Consider the following 17696-nt stretch of genomic DNA (forward strand, 5'->3'; position numbering starts at 1 on the left):
AAAAGAAAGGCTGAGAAACTGTCCCTCGTTAAAGGAGACTAAAGACACATGACAATTAAATACATAATTCTAGACAGGAACCTGTAAAGGAGGTAACAAAAAAATGCCATAAAGGACATTACTGGATAAACTGATAAAAATGGTATATGGATGTGAGATTAGTTAAAAGTTTTATGTCAATTTTAAAATAATGGATGGGGATAACTGTACTGTGTCTACTAGAATATCATTTTTCTTAAGAAATACACAATGAAATATTCAACGGTAAAGGGCGAGATGTATTCTCAAATGTGTGTATGTGTGTGTGTGGAGAGACAGATACATAGACACAACAAAGTGGATCAAAATGTTAATAATAGGTGAATCTGGAAAAGATTATATAGTTTTTTATATTCATGCAACATTCCTCCAAATACATACTTTTAAAAAAATGGACCATTGACTATGTCACCCTGAATTTTTCCTAACTTTTGAGGTTCTGGCTTTGAGTCTTGCTGTTGCCACCACCACACCCAGGCCCCTGAAGCAAAGTGTGCAATGCAAACTTTAAAACAGTTGTATCAGATTCTGTACCCGTCAAAAACAAACAAAACCAGCAGACACACACACAAAAAACCTGGGATCCTCTTAGCTCAACTGAAGCATGCTAATATTCAATGCGGTTTTATATAAAATACTGTAAACTAGCACAATTTTTAAAATTATACACAACATTTAAAAAATGCAAAAAGAACCAAAAATTCAAAGCATCACATTTATAGCATGTAACCCCAATTTCTTTTTTATTTGATGCCACCACATTGTTGGTCTTCTGGGGTTTGGGGGTATGAATTGGTTTGCAGATGCTTCCTCTGCTCTGCTAAGACAATCGACACTCCTCCACTGGATTTCCATCTTCCAAAAGTTGGTTGACATCTTTTGTTGTATCCTCTCCTGTTCTTATCATCCACAAAGGTATATTCTTTTTTAATCCTTTACTTTTAATAGCTTTATTGAGATATATTTCACATACTATAAAATTTACCCATTTAAAATGTACAATTCAGTGGTTTTTAGTATATTCACAAATATGTGCAACCATCACCACAGTCAATTTTAGAACATTTTCATCATCTCAAAAAGAAAACCCATACCCAGTTAGCAGTCACCCCACTATTTCCCCATCCCCATCCCCAAGCCCTAAGCAACTACTAATCTACTTTATCTCAAGAGATTTGCCTATTCTCTGCATTTCATATGAATGGAAACGTGTTCTTTTGTGTCTGGCTTCTTTCACTTAGCATAACATTTTCTAGGTCCATTCAAACTGCAGCATAAAAAAGTACATCATTATTTCATGGCTGAATAATATTCCGTTATATGGATATACCACATTGTTTTTATCCATTCATCTGTTGATGTACATTTGGATTGTTTTCACCTTTTAGCTATTATGAGTAATGCTACTAAGAACATTCGTGTACAAGTTTTTGTGTGGGCATATGTTTTCATTTCTCTTTCATTTCTCTCCTACCAATACATAGGAGTAGTACTGCTGGGTCATATAGTAATTCTGTTTAATCATTTGAGGAACTGCCAGACTGTTTTCCAGAACAGCTGCAACATTTTATATTCCGACCAGCAATGTAAGAGAGTTCTTCTTTCTCCATAGCCTTGCCAACACTTGTTTTTAAACATATTTTTTAATTCTAGCCATTCTAGAGGGTGTGAAGTGATCCCTTATTGTGGTTTGTCTTGTATTTCCCTGACGACTAATGCTGGTGAGCATCTTTTCATGTTATCCTTTACTTTTAATGGCAGTTTGGGAAGGAGAAGAGATAAACAAGTGTATTTCATCTTCTGCATTTATTACTGGAAGCCAAATTACTCATTTCAAGTGTGTGAAAGGAAAAAGGTTTTCTCCTAAATATTTTAAAGCACTTAAGTAGCAATCTAAAGTTTTTATCAACATGTATAGTTTTCTACTTCTATATGTTTTGCATGTAATAGTTACTGTGTGATTAAGGGATTGCAATATTGTGCACTGTAATTGCTTGTTAACATTGCTTCTTGTATTTGGTGGTGTGGGGGGTGGGGAAGGAATTCATTCAAATGACTCTTCAGAGTTGACTAAAGCAAAGCAGAACTGATAGCCAAAGCTTATAAAGTGCAATGAGTTTGAGTCATGAATGCTGTGTACATCTGTTGTGGAAAAGTGTGTGCCTCCTGTGATAAACATAGGAGAGGCAGACAGTGCATAACATAGCTTCTAAGAGATGGATGGCAAGGTTTTCAAATGGGCTTTTGCACCATGATTAAGGAAAAAAATATGAGGTATATCATACATGCCGAATGATTGTAAAAGATGTGTGGGTGGTACCTGGAGAGCTACATTTTGTATCTGTTCTTGGGTATGTTCAAACATTTCTATAATAAAAAGCTTTAAAAACAAGAGGTTAAGGGCCTCATGAGGAGAGCTTAGCTTCTATCCATAAAGAAATTTCAAGACATATATAGTGCCTTTGAAGGTAGGGATCACTGAGAGAAACCACTTTCCATATGACAAGATCTTTAAGAAGGAAAGGAGGGGTTAGAGTGTTTTTTGACGGCTTTTGGTTGGAAAGTTACCATCTGATGGCTCCCAGTTCCTCTGAATTCTGGGTCCAGCAGATCTGCTGAGCAAGTGGAGATGGCCTAAGTTCAAGGAAAATTAACGATTATCTAGATCCACCAGAACAGGGAGGTCTGTTTGTTTTATTCACTGGTGAATCCCATATGCGTAGGACAGTGCCAAGCACAGAATAACCATTTGATAATTGTTTGTGGAATGAATAATTTCCAGGCAGTGCTGGGGCTGACCATGAATCTACTGTGGCACCAATGTAGTCAAGTCTATGATTTTATTCAATAGTGGCCCCTCACATATAGGAAGGCGTTTCTGGAAAAGGCAGAGAGATGGAATTCAGACAGGAAGAATTAAAGGACAATGAAGTGGGTGTGGGGCACTGCTCACTAGCATAAAATTCTGGGGTGATGGTTGTGCCCTGAACTTTGCTTGAGACAAGGAAGAAGATGGAAACACATTTGCTTTGTTAGATCTGTTTAATGTAATTCTGTTTAAGATTGCGCTTTTAGATGTATTGTATGTGTGTGTCTTTATGTTATGTTTGTTTGGGGGTGTAACCTTTTTCAGTGTCACATGAGCTCTTGTACTTACAAGCTTGCGTTATTGCCTGCTCCTGATTCCACTTGGCTGCCCTGAGTTTGCAGTTTGTCTGCAGTCCTTTGAGAGGTTGATCTCCCTCTGCACCTACACTCCCAGGCCCCTCGCAGGATGAGGACATGAAAGAAAGTTTGAGGATCTGCTTTGGGCAGAAAATAAGTCTACAGCTCTACTCCAGGTCCCAGCCCAGCCTTCCGCTAGTCGGAAGTGACCCCTGGAAGGGGAAGCGGAGGATGCTGCCCCACAAAACACCTGTGTGTGCTGCTGTCTCGTAAACTCTGCAGCATGAACACTGAAAGAATTGTATCTTCTAAAACTCTGCTGCCATTGTCTTTAAATCTGTTTTTTATAGCTTGTTTTTAAATTATGGGAACAACTGATTTTCCACAATCATTGATACACAATTAAAACCTAATGGAAACTGGGGGAAAAAAAGGACAATGGAATAGATCTGTCCCGGCCGGCGGGACGTTCAACGGAAGCTCCAAATCCTGTGAGGGAGGAATGGTATGGGACAAGAGACACGAGAAATGACAGCAAGACAGGTTTCTGATCAAGCTGCAAAACTTTATTGAAGAGGCAGGGTATATATACCCTAAGGTAGAGGGAGTGGCTAGTACGAACGGGTGGCGGCCTAGGATTGGCTGCTGCTGTTGCTAGGGCGGATGGCAGATGTAAGGCTAGCACAGGATTGGTGGCTACTGTTGCTGGGGTAGAAGGCAGGTAGTAAAGCTAGCACTCTAGATGTGAATCTTAGGCGCAAACGGCTATCACTTCCGTAGAAGGCTGAGGGCAACTTAAACTGTTGTTACATCAGCCCTAGCGGTCATGTTGCATATCTCCGGCATCACTGAGGGTGGATTTTATTCATGCTACCTTAATCGTCCCCAACATAGATCCATCTGGAGTGGAGTTTTTCAAATGTTGGTTACATGATGGACCATAAAGTGTACCTTCGAGAGGGAGGAAAGGAAGAGGTTGGCAGACAGATGAGAATGTGGAAAATTAATGATCTGCAGTTCCTAAATTGAACAATTGGCATACCAAGGGCACATGGTAGAAGAATTAAGAGATGAGCTCAAAGGTTGGCAATTCAGAGTATATTATTTCAGAAGGCAGAGGTGTTCCTGGTGATAAGTTCTAGTATGTGGCCATAACTGAACTGGAAAGGACATAAAGGGCACTAAAATGAGGGGGTGTAGGATTTGAGGGGCTGATTTATTGGATGGTCCTTCCACTTGAATGCTGGGGTCTCCCACTGATTCCCCTCCTCCCTTCAAGTTCCCTGCCCTGGGCCTCATCCAACCTTGTGTCCCTCCCTCCCCAGGGCCTCCACAGAATCGGTATTTTCTGCAACCCTAAGCTACAGACATGGAAGGGTCAATGGCATGACTCTGGTCAAGAAGGCAGAAGTGGGGCAGTGAGAAAGGGCTCTAGTGGACATGTGGTTTTTTCTTTTAGACATCAGCATTCACAAGCCTTTTTGGAAACACTACCTCTAAGTGCCTTCTGGGAAACTCACCCCATTCTTGAGACCCAGTGTATGCACAAATGGAGTTTCCTTTCCTCCACGCCCATTTTTTAAATTCAATTTTATTGAGATATAGTCACATACCATATAATCATCCAAAGTGTACAATTATTCACAGTACCATCATATAGTTGTGCATTCATCACCCTCAATCTATTTTTGAACCTTTTCCTTGTACCAGAAAAAGTGAAAATAAAAAATAAAAGTAAAAACGAACACCCAAATCATCCCCCCCCACCCTATTTTTCATTTTGTTTTTTGTCCCCATTTTTCTACTCATCCATCTATACACTGGATAAAGGGAGTGTGATCCACAAGGCTTTCACAATCACACTGTCAACCCTTGTAAGCTATATTGCTATCAAATCGTCTTCAAAAGTCAGAGATACTGGGGTGCAGTTTGATAGTTTCAGGAATTTACTTCTAGTTATTTCAATGCATTAAAACCTAAAAAGGGTTACCTATACAGTGCATAAGAATGCCCACTAAAGTGATCTCTCAACTCCATTTGGAACCTCTCAGGCAATGAAACTATTTCATTTTTTTTCACATCCCCCTTTTGGTCAAAAAGATGTTCTCAATCCCACGATGTCGGGTCCAGATTCATCCCTGCCACGCCCATTTTAAGGGTTGGTATGTGTGCAGTCTTGACCTAAAGAGCATTCCATAAAGGTCCATGGTGGGCCTCCAAATGTCTGTAACACTGGTGCATGATCTAGGACTCACCTGTTCTGCATGAGTTTCAAGTGTTCTGTCTTCCACCAAGACCAGGAAGATCACAAAGTGGCACCTCCATCCTGAGGGGTGAACTGTGTACACTAAGAGCAAAGATCTTGCACACTGTCATCAAGCATGGCTGGAAGGAAAGCACCAAAATCACCTTCCCTAAAGAGGGTGATGCCAGGCCTGACAACATCCCTCCTGTTACTGTTTGACTTCTCAAAGAACAGCCTCATGTACACTTCCACCAAAATGGCATCAGTATGCTCTGCAGAACCCTGATCAGCCTCAGGGTGGTGCCTGGATCAGACTGGTGAAGACGGCGCAGGACAAATTCATGATACAGGGATGATGAGGCAAAGACCTTTGTTTTATTCCACTTGCAAGGTCATTCTTTCCCCTCTTTGTTCTCTTCTTCCTTTCTCACTCACTCTAACCCAATCTTTTCCTCATTCCCTGCTTTATTTTCCCCTGGGAGCTGGGTCACTGCCTAGTCCACATATATACCATTGATGGTTGGGTGTTCCCTTTGCCCTGAAAAGATGTCATCAATCTAGGCAGCCTGAAGTGTTACCCTGGGTAGGGAACCATTTCTTCAAGGTACTTTTGTAGTGGGGAAACCTCAATATCAAGTTCAAAGTACTTGATCATGCCCCATAGGATAGATTCTTAAGCAGCATCTATCCTTTTCTTACCCCAACCATCTCAGGATCTTCTGAAGCAGTATCCCTCCAGACACCCCCATTCAAGGTCCACCCAGCTGTGATCCTCTGGACATTGACAACTTCCTCTAAAAAACAATTAAGCCACTATTTTCTGGAAAACATACCTGTCCCTGACTCCTTTCAGATATGGAAAACCTGTCTTCACTACTGCTCCAAAAGACATGAAGCAGTTAAAGGGAAGGTGTGGGTTGCTATACATTTTCATTATGTCTAAACTAAGGTGGGAAACAGAGTCCCTCTCCTCATACTTAATCAGCAAGGGAAGAGGCATTTGGGGACAAGTGATGTCTGTTCCTCACCAAGAGCTACAGGTGACTGGTCACCCTTTATAGAAGCCAAAAGAGGTGATCAGTTAGCAGCTAAACCAACTCCTTCCTCTTCCTAAACACAAGCCCTGAGATACCCAAAACACATGCCCCAAACACAGTACACAGAGAAGACACCATTCTTATTAGAAGAAACATTTATTGGAGAGGATCAATATTCTCAACAAGGAATGAATTATTTGGGGAGGAGGGATTTTCCTCCCTGGAAGTGCTGGAGATTCATTTTCCGCCTGGATAGGAGAGACAAATCTCTGAAGCTGCCTTCAGCAGTGGTGAAGGCGGCCTGAGGCACCTGGCATTCTTGAGACATGGAGGTGGGGCTTGGAAGGGACTCAGGATCCCTGTGGGGCATGGATGGGGGATAGCTCTGACACAATAGCTGGTCCTTGAGTCCCGCAACTTTCTGGGGACATCTGCCCCTGTCTCTGATCCACCGAGCACATGTAGGACGTCTCGGACCAGCAAACGTAGTTGTTTGGCTGCTGGTGTCAGTACTTGTCACTTTATGGGAGGGAGCCCTGTGGTTGAAGGGATGCCCCTGGGTGGGCTCTGCCTGGGACTTCTGTCGCACCCTGTGCTGAGTTTCCCCAAACTTCATCAGGTAGGGAAGGGACTTTTGGGAACAGGTGGTATCTCCTCCATGCCTATGCCCCAGTTTCTCCTCCAGGAACTTCCCAATGTCTACCATGAGATTCTGAGCTTCAGTCGTCCCAGCTCTACTTTTAACCCGGCCTCTGGTCTGCACAGAGGCTGACATTGAGCTGCCTTTTTCCAGAGAACTTCTATGCTCTTTACATTTTGTCCTAGGATGAAGCCATTGCAAAAAGTGCTTCATCATTTTTCTGAAAGGACTTTCAGGAGGAGACTGTTGCATCTGTGACAGGCCCTGAGAGGACCTGCTCCCAAGGGTCTCCTGTAATTTCCTGGCCTGAGCAGGATAACTCTTCCTTCTGACTTGCGATGTCCCCAACGCTGCATCCCCTCCACCAAGCTCTCCTGTTTCGAGTCTCTGAGGGTTCACTCTCTTTGCAGCTGGTGGAAAATTCTTATCCTGACACTTCCCTAAAACATGCTTAGGGACCCAAGGTTCCTGCCACTGCTCCACGCTAATCCCTCTGTCCTCCAAGTGGACATGCAGCACCTGGGAATCAGCCTTGTCCCCACTAGAGATGCTCTGAGCATGAGGCAGTGAGGCCTTGGAAGACAAGCTCTCTGAGGCAGGGGACGTGTCCATGAGATAGCCTTGAGCCAGTCTCCGCCCCTGGGCCTCCACTTTAAACTTTAATTCTCCAAACAGTTGTTTTTTAAGGTGTGATAGTTCAGGGTCTCGGTGAACCAATATTCTTGGTGATGGGGTATGTTCAGTGGTCAAGGTAATTCCTACGTCACTGGTATTCATATTTCTCTCTTGGGAGACATCACTAGTTTGTGATTGCTGAGCATAGAGCTCCTCGGCTTTGAATATCTCCCTGGACACATTTAAAATGGAAACCTGTTTTAAATTCTTCTCCACCATCCCTTTGTCCTGAAGCATTTCTTCTCTATCACTGGAACTCACTTGCTGTTCCCTTGGTTTATGTCCAGCCCTGTCTTGACTTGCAGGCAGCTCTGGGCTGTGTCTATTGGCTGTTACAGTCTCACTCTGACTCTTGCTGTCTACGGTGCTATATGTGAGGGGCGGAAGCGTCAGTCTGCCATCCTCAGTTGTCTTGGAGTCCTCGGCAACCTTATGATCGACATCAGAGGGTGACTGTCTCTTGGCACCCTGTCGTTCCTTGCCCACAAGTGAGGTGGCAGGGAGAGGATGCTCCAGGATGGGGACTGAAATTGTCGGTAGCACCTCATCAACCTGAGAAGTTTGAGCTCTCCTTCTAAAGGTTTCAGAAACCTTAGTTTTGGAGTCCACCCCAGAAACAAGGGCGACTGGAGAGGGAAAGCTGGAATGGAGAGAGGAGCAGGATGAGGCCTCTCTCAATTTAAAGGTTTTTATGGATTCAAGGACCTTGGGGGGAAGGCCCCACATCATCCTCAAACTAAACTTTTTCATATGGGCTTCCAGTATCTGTTGTGTGGTGGAATCAATGAAGGAAAGCTCCTGAGAGGTATTCAGGCAGTAGACTCCCTCCACCCATTGTGCCTGATTTCTGTGTTTCATTTGGGTGTGGGATTTTGCAGGACGAGGCAATGTCTGCTTGATAGCATGCCACGAAGAGTGCACAGACACAGGGATCCTACCCTCATTGATTTGTTCAAACTTCTTGCTCAAATGTACTTTCAGAGTATTTTCCAATTTCTTCTGCTCTAAGCTCACAACTGAGGCCCTTGAATTATTCCCTAAAAGACTCACCATATGACCTTTTGGGTCATTCTCAGAGTCAGACTCTAGATCATTAACTGAGGAAACTTCTGGGTCCCTTGACACATGGTCTTTTGGGCCATTCTCCAATCCATATTCCTGACCCATCTCCCTGTCCTCCTCTAGCTGAAGCATTTCTGAGCTTTTCTCATAGAAGCTTCCAGAGAGGCTCAATTCAACACTCTTTAGATCTTTGCTGCTCTCACGCTTAAACACAGAGAGCCATGAGAGTCCATAATTACTCTTTGACTCAGACGTCTCTGAAAGTTCAGCCGGAGGCTTCAAAAGAGACAGAGACTCATGGATCCTGCGGGACAGGCCCCAACGATGTTGGATGAGCCTCTTTCGAAGGTGGTGCTCTAGTTTCTTCTGGATCTCACTATCGAGAGGAAAATGTCCAGGGACAATGGAGACTGGAACATGAGCCTGGGAGGCCCGGTGGTACTGAGGAGAGTTGGGAGCTGGAGGACAAAAGGCTTCCTGAGATCTTTGGACCACAGTGGGTACACCCCACAAACTATCCTGGTTTTTCTGCAACACATGCCACTCTAGGTGGAAAATGTCAGTTGGCTTGAAACTCTGTGCCTCATTCTGGAGTCTGTGGAAAGACACTCCACAGCCCCTAATCTGGGGTGGGAAAGAAGGGGATAGATTTGGGAGCCCAGATTGCAGGTGGGCTTTGGACTGGACCTGAGTGAGATGTAGGGGGTGGGATTCAGACAGGGTTTCAGGCAAAGTTTGAGGCTGCCTCTTAGGCAAGGACAGAGGTAGGGAATGGGCAAGTAGTGGGGAGTCTCTATCCTCAATTTGGACTGCTGGGGCACTTGATATTCTGTTGAAGACAAAGGTTGGAGGACAGCCACCTGAGACCAGGACAGTAGGCATCAGGGACTCACTGTGCAAAGAAGGGGGACCCCAGAAGAGTTGGATATATCTCTGCTTCAAATGGCCTCCCAAGGTATTAGGGTATGGGGACTGCTGGTGAATCAGCCCTTCCTGTTTGCCTTTGGTGCTCCAGAAGTTTAGGGAAGCTGCTGAGTCCTGCTTATCAGCAACTGAATTTAACATTCTCCCTGAAGAATTTAGTTGGTAGTCTGTCCTAAGTTGTTTTGGAAAAGGTCTGTTTTTCTTTTCTTTTTCCTTCCACATCAGGAAATCTCCTCTCTTTTTGACTTGTCTCTCCAGAAAGGTCAAGACATCAGGACTAAAAAAAGAGAGGTCACCAGCTTCCACATGGTTTGTTGTAGGGTCTCCCCCTAAAAGGGCCTCTGGAGAATGGACAGCAAGCAGCCCTGGCTGGAAATCACGATGTCCCAAGGTGGAAGGGGAAAAATCCTGGGCATGAGCCTGCCACCAGGAGAATTCTGAAAGAGGCAGGCCTGAAGGGTCAATGCCTGTCACTGATGGGACATAAGCAGCCAACCCAGCAGGACTATCTAGAGATGAGTTCTCTGGGAGAGGCTTCAGTAAGATTGAGATTGATGGAGATTGAGTCACAGTTAAAGCACAGTCTGACGGTGATGAAGCAGACAGGGTTGGTGGCGCCTGATAATAAGCAAATGAATCAGTGGGGTTCATTGCACAGGACAAATTTGGTGCAATGTTGATATCCTGAGAGTGGGTGGGATCAAATGCAAAGATGGTGTTCAGAGGCAAAGCAGTCTCTGGTTGGAGAAGAGGATCCACTCTTTGAGTGTGATATGGTGGTAGAGGGGGAAAGGCAAGCGGTTGGGGGATAAAATAGTCCATTGGCAACTGGGGGGAATCCAAGGGAGAAAAAGACTCTGGAGGCAGAGGGCTACCCGGTGGCAAGGGTGAAAGAAAGTCAACTAAGGGGGTCATCAGGTCAGGTGAGAGAATGGTAAAGGGTGAAGAGAGCTCAGGCTGAGGGACTGGTGTTAGGTCTGCCGGAGGGTCTGCAGAGAGGGTGGAGGTCAGAGTGATCGATGACTCAGTCACAGGAACTGTGGAAGTCAAAGAGGACAAAGAGCGAGCACCATCTTCCAGGGACTCCCCAAACAGCAGCCAATTGACCTCAGCAGTTGCTCTCTCACACACTTCACAGAAGGGATCTGGACATAACAGCTGACGAAAATAGGTGGAATCACGATGCTGGCCCAGGGGGCTGCAGGAGACAGGAAGCACAAAGCTGCAGCCAAGACCAGAACAAGCAAAGGAGGGTCTGCTGATCTAGCAGGGGTGGGGCCACATCCATAACTTCACAGTATACCTTACCTGATAGCCCTCTCCCCAAGGCCTTCATACACATTCACGTTCACATTCCTAAGGCTACACCCTCCCATGTCAACCCAGGCTTCACTGAGGTCCCAGAATGGCAGAAACATTGCTAGAAAGAGGGACCAGGAAAGAAGTGGAAAGACTAATCACCTCAGAATAGAAAGCAGCTTCCTTGTCTCCTCCTCTTCTTTCTGGTAAGCTCTCCAACCTGGGAAACCAGGAGAGGAAGGTTATCCATGGTGAAGGTAGAAGCGTAGGGATCATACAGGAAGCTAAGTAGATGTCCCTTCATGGAAGACCTTTGTGAGATTACACTCTGAAACTCCCAAGAGTCAGTAGACAAGGTGAGGTGGTCAATGAAAACAGTAAGAAGGCTCACATGTGTATGTTGATTTATCATTCACAAGGTGCTTTTGCATACATTATCCCATGTGATGCTCAAAACAGTTCTGTGAGGGACAGAGACCAGTGGTTATCTCAAAGAGGAATCTGAGCATTTGGCAAGTACTTGTCTAAAGACAGAAAACAGAAGTCCAGACTCCAAACCAACCAGTAGTCCTTCCTCTGTGTCTCACATGGCCACCTACTGGACTACACCCATTGCCCAGGTACATCACTGCTTCACGCCCATGGATGGGCAGAGCAGGGAATTTGAGAAGGGCCCTGGGTTCTGACTGCCTTCCCATGAGCCTCTCCTCTGAGAGCTCTGTCTGCTGAGAGACACTGTGTCCAGCAACTGACATCCTCAGAGACTGTGGACTGAGCCCTCATGGAGGCAGAGGAAGGGTCTCCCTTGGAGGGCTCAGGAGGAATAGGCAGAGCCTTACCTTCCAGTGTTCCACCTTTCCTCCTCCTCTTGGCTCTGCCCCGATGCTGAGAAAAAGAAAAAGAGAAAGGAAAAAAAAAAAAAAAAGTAAGGGCTGGGACTTAGTTCTCCTGCTCCTCTTTCTGGGAAGTTGCACACATTCACTATCCACAAACAATATGACTATTTTGATTAATGGAACTCTGTGGTTCTTTTGTTTATTTTTAAAGGTGATGAAATATTTTCAATATTTCCTTCTTTGAAAAAACTCAAAGAAACATCATGTCTATGAGGTCCACCCCGATGATCTCAGCCAGCAGTCAACTGGTCAAGGAGGGCCTAGAAGCTGAGAGCAAGAGTCACTTCTTTGCCTCCTCAGATACAACCCTGTGGCCTGAGGACAGAGCTCAGGCTCCAACTTCCACTCAGGGGCTCAGCACCGCTCTCCTGAGCAGCCCAACTCCAAGGAGGGAAGGACACCCAATAAGGGAAAGTGGCTGATGACCAAGTGTTGGCGGACACATAACTCTAAACAATCCAGTCCAGAACCACAGAATCCCTGTGCTTGGATTTTACCCTGGAAACCCACCCCTGCCCCAGACTCAGTCTGACTTTCAGATGGAAATCTTAGTCCCTCTCTTCCATTAGAAGAATGGTTATTACATTCTCTCCTCAGACTTCCTATCTCAGGCCTCTCTCTGAGCCACCATATTATATTCAGAAAAACTTAAGGGGAAATAGAAATGGAAACAACAGAGGATCTCTGTTGGAATTTGGCCCAGGGTTCCTTACTCTTTGGACGTCTTTGTTTTTCCACAGTAATACTGAAAGTAGTTTCAGCCCTAGGTAGCACAGGAGCAGAAGGACCAACCCCACCCCACACTCGATGCTGTAGGTGGGGTCAGTATCCCAGAAACTCCAATTGTAGCTCAGCAGAGGTTCAGTATAATCCTTCAGGAAGGTGAGAACGCAGTCCATAGTTGAGTATGCTGCGGCCTCACATTACTGAGCACTGAGAGTCCTGGCTCAGAGCAGTAGCTCCAGGCCCGCATCACAGAGCTTTGAAGAATCACAAAGGGGTTGTGAGGGTGGGGGCGGGACCCAGAGCCCCTCCCCCGCCATCTGCCCCCCAACTCCCTCCACTGCTCCTGGGGCCTCCCCTGCCCTCCCCAATACTCTGCCATCCTGTCTTCTGACCCCACCTGTTTATCATATCACCTGTTTACCTTGGCGAAAGTTCCTGTTGTTCCACCTGGAACTCAGACATTATCTGAGTCCCTGCTGACTGTTTGGAGACCCTGAACCCCACCAATTCCACTGCCTTGAAAGTCTGAAGTACGACCTGGAATTTTTGCTTGACCCGAGGCATTTACACACTCAGGTTTACACAGCCTCCCATCCATCTTTCCTACACAATGTTCTCGCCTTATATCAACCCAGATATAGAACATAAAGTTCTTTTTCAGTTAGTTCTGTGAAAATTAAATAATAAATTTTTAAAAAATGTTTTTCAGTCAGCCTTTACAGTTTTTAGTCAGAGGGGCTAACTCAAATCATTAACGTTACGAATTCACAAAACTAAGTATAAACGAAATGTAAATAATTAAACCTTCAAGTGATTTTTTGGACAGTAAGTTTGTAGCACTTAATGTTTCTGAAGTTAATGACGATAAAGCTTCACAAAGACTTTTGTGGCATGCGTTGTACACACACATAATACACACACTTATCCTTTGACAAACCCATATTTTCAAATCAAAGAGTAAAGTATTTCCTCCTTTTATTTCAATATTTCATTTGTAATTTTCACCTCAGTCTTACTCTGCCTAGTATACTGACAGTCCCTGTCTTCCACATCAATTTCCTAACAGGTCCGACGCTCCCCACCCCCCAAAGTCAGGGATGGGTTACAGTGTGCTAAGCTGTCGATCCCCTAAGTCTTTGGGGTGGCAAGGTGGGACCTGGAAGTGTCAGAGCTGGGGCAGAATTTAGTCTTGAGCAGCCTCCCCCTCATGTGCCTTGTAAAAATGTCTTCTTGCCACAAAGAAAGGCTGAGACACACTACTTTGTGAAATCTCCTTACAAATGTCCGAAAACCATCTGCGTATCACACTTTACTCAGGCTCCTCTTGTCAGGCCTAATTAATCCCAATATTTTTTCCTCTCTTCCTAACAACTTATTTTCTAAACTTTTTATCACAATAGCTGCCCTCCGAACTGTTTCCTAATTCCTCAAGCCTTTGTTAAACTGTGAAACTCTTGGACACCCATGGCCTAGCACTGTTATTTGATCTGGGGCAAAGGGGTAAGACAGCCTTCACACCAGGCCTTTCAATTATGCAGGAGCAGGTAACCTGTCTTGATAAGATCTGCCCAGAGGTGCCACTTCCTCCTCTCCTTGATATGCAGCCTCAGCCAAGTCTTCATTTAATAAATATTTACTGCTGGAAGGAGACACAAGAATATCTAAGTCATGGTTTCTGCCCTCAAGGACCTCGTGGTGCTGTTGCAGAGATAAGTCCTCCACAGTTCAAGAAGTATAAAACTGCACAGGAAGAGGTTCCCAGGCAGCTTTCGTTCAATGCCAAGTGATCTCTAGAAGAGATCAGAGAAGGGACAGGCCCTGTGAATTGTAACTGCTCAAACACATAATTCACCTGAGGAAAGCAACCCTGCTCTACCCTCCCCAATTTCTGATGCTAATAAACAATTCTTTGAGAAGATGGTCAAGGGACAGTTTTTCTCTCTTACAATGACATTCATTGGCTAGTGCATTAGTTAGAGTTCTCTAGGGAAACAGAATCAATGAGAGATATCTATGAATATAAGATTTATGAAAGTGTTTGACGCAACTGTGGGTATGCACAAGTCCAAATTCTGTAGGGCAGGCAGCAAACTGGCAACTCCAATGAAGATGTTTGATGAACTCCTCAGGAAACAAACTGGCAACTTCAACGAACTCCTCAGGAAACGAAGTGGCAACTCCGATGAACTCCTCAGGAAATGCTTCTGTCACTTAAAAGTCTTCAACTGATTGATTGGATTAAATCCAGCCAACTGCATTCTCTCATTGTGGAAGACATGCCCTTCATTGACGTCATCAGTCACAGCTGCAGCCAATTGACTGATGATTTAATAAACCAGCCTGTTCGTTTATTAAGCAGCCACAAACATACTTGCAGCAATAGTTAGGCCACTGCTTGCTTGACCAGACAGCTGGGTACCATCACCCAGCCAAGCTGACACATGAACCTAACCATCACAGCTAGATATCCTTACATAGATTTGTGTGCCTTGAGTTAAAACATACAAGGAGTTTCAATAAAAAGACTTTTCCCCAAATGCTAATAAGATTACTTTTCACAACCTGCTAGAAGCTCTTTCAGAATTTAAAGGAACAAGGTACTAAAGACACAATCTTGTTTGTTTCCTTTTCCACCACCAAAAATAAGTTCCATTGATATGAGTGAGAGCTTCATGGAACTTCTTTCTACACTGACATCAACTAAAAATAATAATTGTTTAACTTTTATAGCATTTTATTTTCAGTGATCTCGGTAGAATGTCATGACCACCCTGTGAGGTAAGCAAAGCAGTTACTACTGTGTCTGTTTTATCAATGAATAAAACTGAAGTTCAGAGAGGTTAAGCGACTTTCCTAGATCACACAGCAAGAAGCAGAGCCCTAACTACTAAATCCTCTGTATTCATAACTCTTTTATTTTCAACAATATTAATAAGTGACTACTTAGAATTAAAAGTAATCCATAGCCCCAGAATTAAGGCAGTTTTGTGGCTACAAATATTCATATTTATCCATTAAATACTGGCAAATTTGGGAAGTAAAGGAAAGCTATTTTTGGTACCCTTTCGCCTCTTAGGCACCCTTCCTTTCTACCTTTAGCACCAGTGCCTTTATAGTTTTTCTCTGTCTCCCTCTTAAGAACTGCTTTTGAGAACTATATTACACATCACTCCTAGTAAGTTATAAATGAATAGTTTAAAATGCTATCCTTCCCAGGAACACATTTCACACATTTTACATATAATGCCCTTAATGCCCTATAATAAAGCTCCCACCAAAAAATTTCAGGCAGCCATGGTGGGGCTTCTCGTAGAGTAAGGTCCTCTCCTCCCACCCCATGACATCTTCCCCATGGACCTAAATCACCCACAGAAGTCTGGTCTGGATTTCACACTGCACTTGGTAAGACTGTCTCCAAGGAGGAGTATTTTCCAAAAGCTCTACTCGAGTAATATACTATTTGAGAAGATTCAGTGCAGGTAAGCCATGAGTTTAGGATTCTCACACATCCTCAATTTCCTAGGGCCAGTCCTCAATGCATTCTCACCCTTATCCTCAGCCACATCTCTGGAATGAGCCACATGGAGTTAGCTGTTTTCAGGATCCTGAAAGCCTGAAGGACAGATTCTGAGGCAAAATCCTATAAAACTGTATTTAAAAATAGTAGCTGTAAGAAGTCCTTCATTCACATAAACTTTTATTGTGCTCTAGTAAGATTTCTAGAATTGGAGAATTATCAACAAAGAAAGACATTGCCTCTGCCCTCAAGCAAGTCAGAGTTCAATAAGTAAAACAGACCTGCAAACAACTATGATAAAATGGGATATGAACTATAAAAGAAGTAGCAATAATATATAATGGGAAGACAGATAAAAGACCAGTTAATTCTTCTGCCAAGAGGATGGGGGAGAGAGGGTCAGGGAAATCTGAATTCAGAGTTGGTGCCAATTAAGATGAGCCTTCTGAGGGTCTCAGGTTGTTGTTTTTTAACAGCTTTATGGAGATATAGTTTACATACTATACAATTCACTCATTAAAATTTACAATTCAGTAGATTTTAGTATCTTCCCAGAATTGTACACCCATCACCACAATTTTAGAACATTTTCATCACCCCAAGAAGAAATCCTATTCCTCTTATCCATCAAACCCCAACCCCTGCATCCTCCCAGCCCTCCACCTTCTATCTCTATAGATTTACCTATTCTTGGCATATCCTATAAATGGAATCATACAATATATGATTGTTTTAGTTTCCTAGGCTGCTCAAAGCAAATACTATGAAATGGGTCGGGTTAGACAATGCTAATTTATTCACTCATGGTTTTGAGGCCAGGAAAATGTCCAGATCAAGGCATTATCAAGGCAACACTTTCTCCCTGAAGACTGGCTGCCTGAGATCCTTGGCTCCTCTGCCACATGGCAAGGCACATGGCGGCATCTACTGGTCTCTCCCTTCTCATCCAGGTTTCGTTGATTTCAGCTCCTTGCTTCTGTGGCATCTCTCTCTCTGTGTTTGAATTTCATTCTCTACAGTAGTAGGATTAAGACTTATCCTGACTGAGGTGGGACACACCTTAACTGAAGTAGCCTCATCTAAATGTCCTATACCCATAAGAACGGATTAACTTTAAGAACATGTTTTTCTGGGGTACACAGAGCTTTAAACCACCAAAATGATGTTTTGGATCTGGCTTCTTTCACATTGAATAATGATTTCAAGGGTCATCCATGTTGTAACACATATGACTTCTTCATTTCTTTTTATGGCCAGATATATTCCATTGTATACAACATTTTGTTCACTCATTAGTTGATGGACACTTGGGTTGTTTCCAGTTTTTGACTATTATGAATAATGCTGCTATGAGCATTCATGTACAAGTTTTTGTGTTTCCTGCTTATTCATTTTTAAATAACAATTTGTCTAAGCTTGTTGTTTCCTGAGATTTCTGCAGTATAGTCATCTTAGAATTCTCAAATCAGGG

The 17696-nt window shown here is 43.8% G+C and overlaps 1 protein-coding gene across 3 annotated transcripts in view; it reads right to left on the reverse strand.

Annotated features, from left to right (window-relative positions):
* Positions 1-6655: 6655 nt before the first annotated feature.
* The window catches only part of LOC119505660 (spermatogenesis-associated protein 31D3-like), a 201772-nt gene continuing 190731 nt past the window's right edge, over positions 6656-17696 (reverse strand). For 2 of the 3 annotated variants that reach the window (XM_037798509.1, XM_037798510.1), the window contains 3 exons: positions 11926-11971; positions 11249-11306; positions 6656-10985 (listed from right to left, as the gene is read on the reverse strand). In XM_037798509.1, coding sequence (XP_037654437.1) covers positions 6680-10985; positions 11249-11306; positions 11926-11971 — 4410 coding nt within the window. In that variant the 3' untranslated portion in view covers positions 6656-6679. Of the gene's footprint in view, positions 10986-11248; positions 11307-11925; positions 11972-17696 lie in introns of those variants that run through there. The other variant, XM_037798511.1, reaches the window with a different exon arrangement.

This window comes from Choloepus didactylus, chromosome 10 (assembly GCF_015220235.1).
Source record: "Choloepus didactylus isolate mChoDid1 chromosome 10, mChoDid1.pri, whole genome shotgun sequence".
NCBI lineage: Eukaryota > Metazoa > Chordata > Mammalia > Pilosa > Megalonychidae > Choloepus > Choloepus didactylus.